This window comes from Fulmarus glacialis, unplaced genomic scaffold (assembly GCF_000690835.1).
Source record: "Fulmarus glacialis isolate BGI_N327 unplaced genomic scaffold, ASM69083v1 scaffold36715, whole genome shotgun sequence".
Classification (NCBI taxonomy): Eukaryota; Metazoa; Chordata; class Aves; order Procellariiformes; family Procellariidae; genus Fulmarus; species Fulmarus glacialis.
The window spans coordinates 1,701-2,141 of record NW_009214271.1 but is presented as its reverse complement, the minus strand read 5'-3'; the positions used below and the strand labels follow the sequence as shown (position 1 = coordinate 2,141).

General features: G+C 63.7%; 1 protein-coding gene across 1 annotated transcript in view; it reads right to left on the bottom strand.

The window, feature by feature from the left end:
• Positions 1-441, bottom strand: part of SEPT4 (septin 4) — a gene marked incomplete at its 3' end in the record, with an annotated part of 3,405 nt that overhangs the window by 1,295 nt on the left and 1,669 nt on the right. The window contains exons 5-6 of the mRNA XM_009578501.1: positions 179-313; positions 1-89 (exon numbers count right to left, since the gene is read on the bottom strand). The exon at positions 1-89 is cut by the window's left edge and continues 35 nt beyond it. Of these exons, the coding sequence (XP_009576796.1) occupies positions 1-89; positions 179-313 (224 nt within the window). The remainder of the gene's footprint in view (positions 90-178; positions 314-441) is intronic.

Below are 441 nucleotides of genomic sequence, written 5' to 3'. Positions count from 1 at the left end.
GGGTGGGGGTGTCAGCCTTGGCCAGCACAGGCACGATGTTCACTCGCTGGTGCAGGGCTCTCATGAACTCCACGTCCAGGGGCCGGAGCCTGCGGGGGGATCCCGGTGAGCACCATCCCACCAAGCCCCTTCCCCAGCACCCCCCCATCCCAGCAGCGCAGGCAGGGACTGCCCATACCCATGGCCAAAGGGCGAGATGAAGTAGATGCAGCAGTGGACCCGGTTGTCCTGGATGTTTTTCCGGTTGAGGCCACTTTCGTCACGGAAATACTGCTCGAACTGCTGGTCGATGTAATCGGCCACCGGCTTCCAGCTGTGGGGACAGGGAGGTGACCATCGGAGTCCCCTGCAGGACCCCCTGGCTTTCGCTGGATCCCCAGCTCAACACCTCCCATGGCTCAGCATCCCACCCCCAGAAGCCATGGGCATCCCACCCTCGGA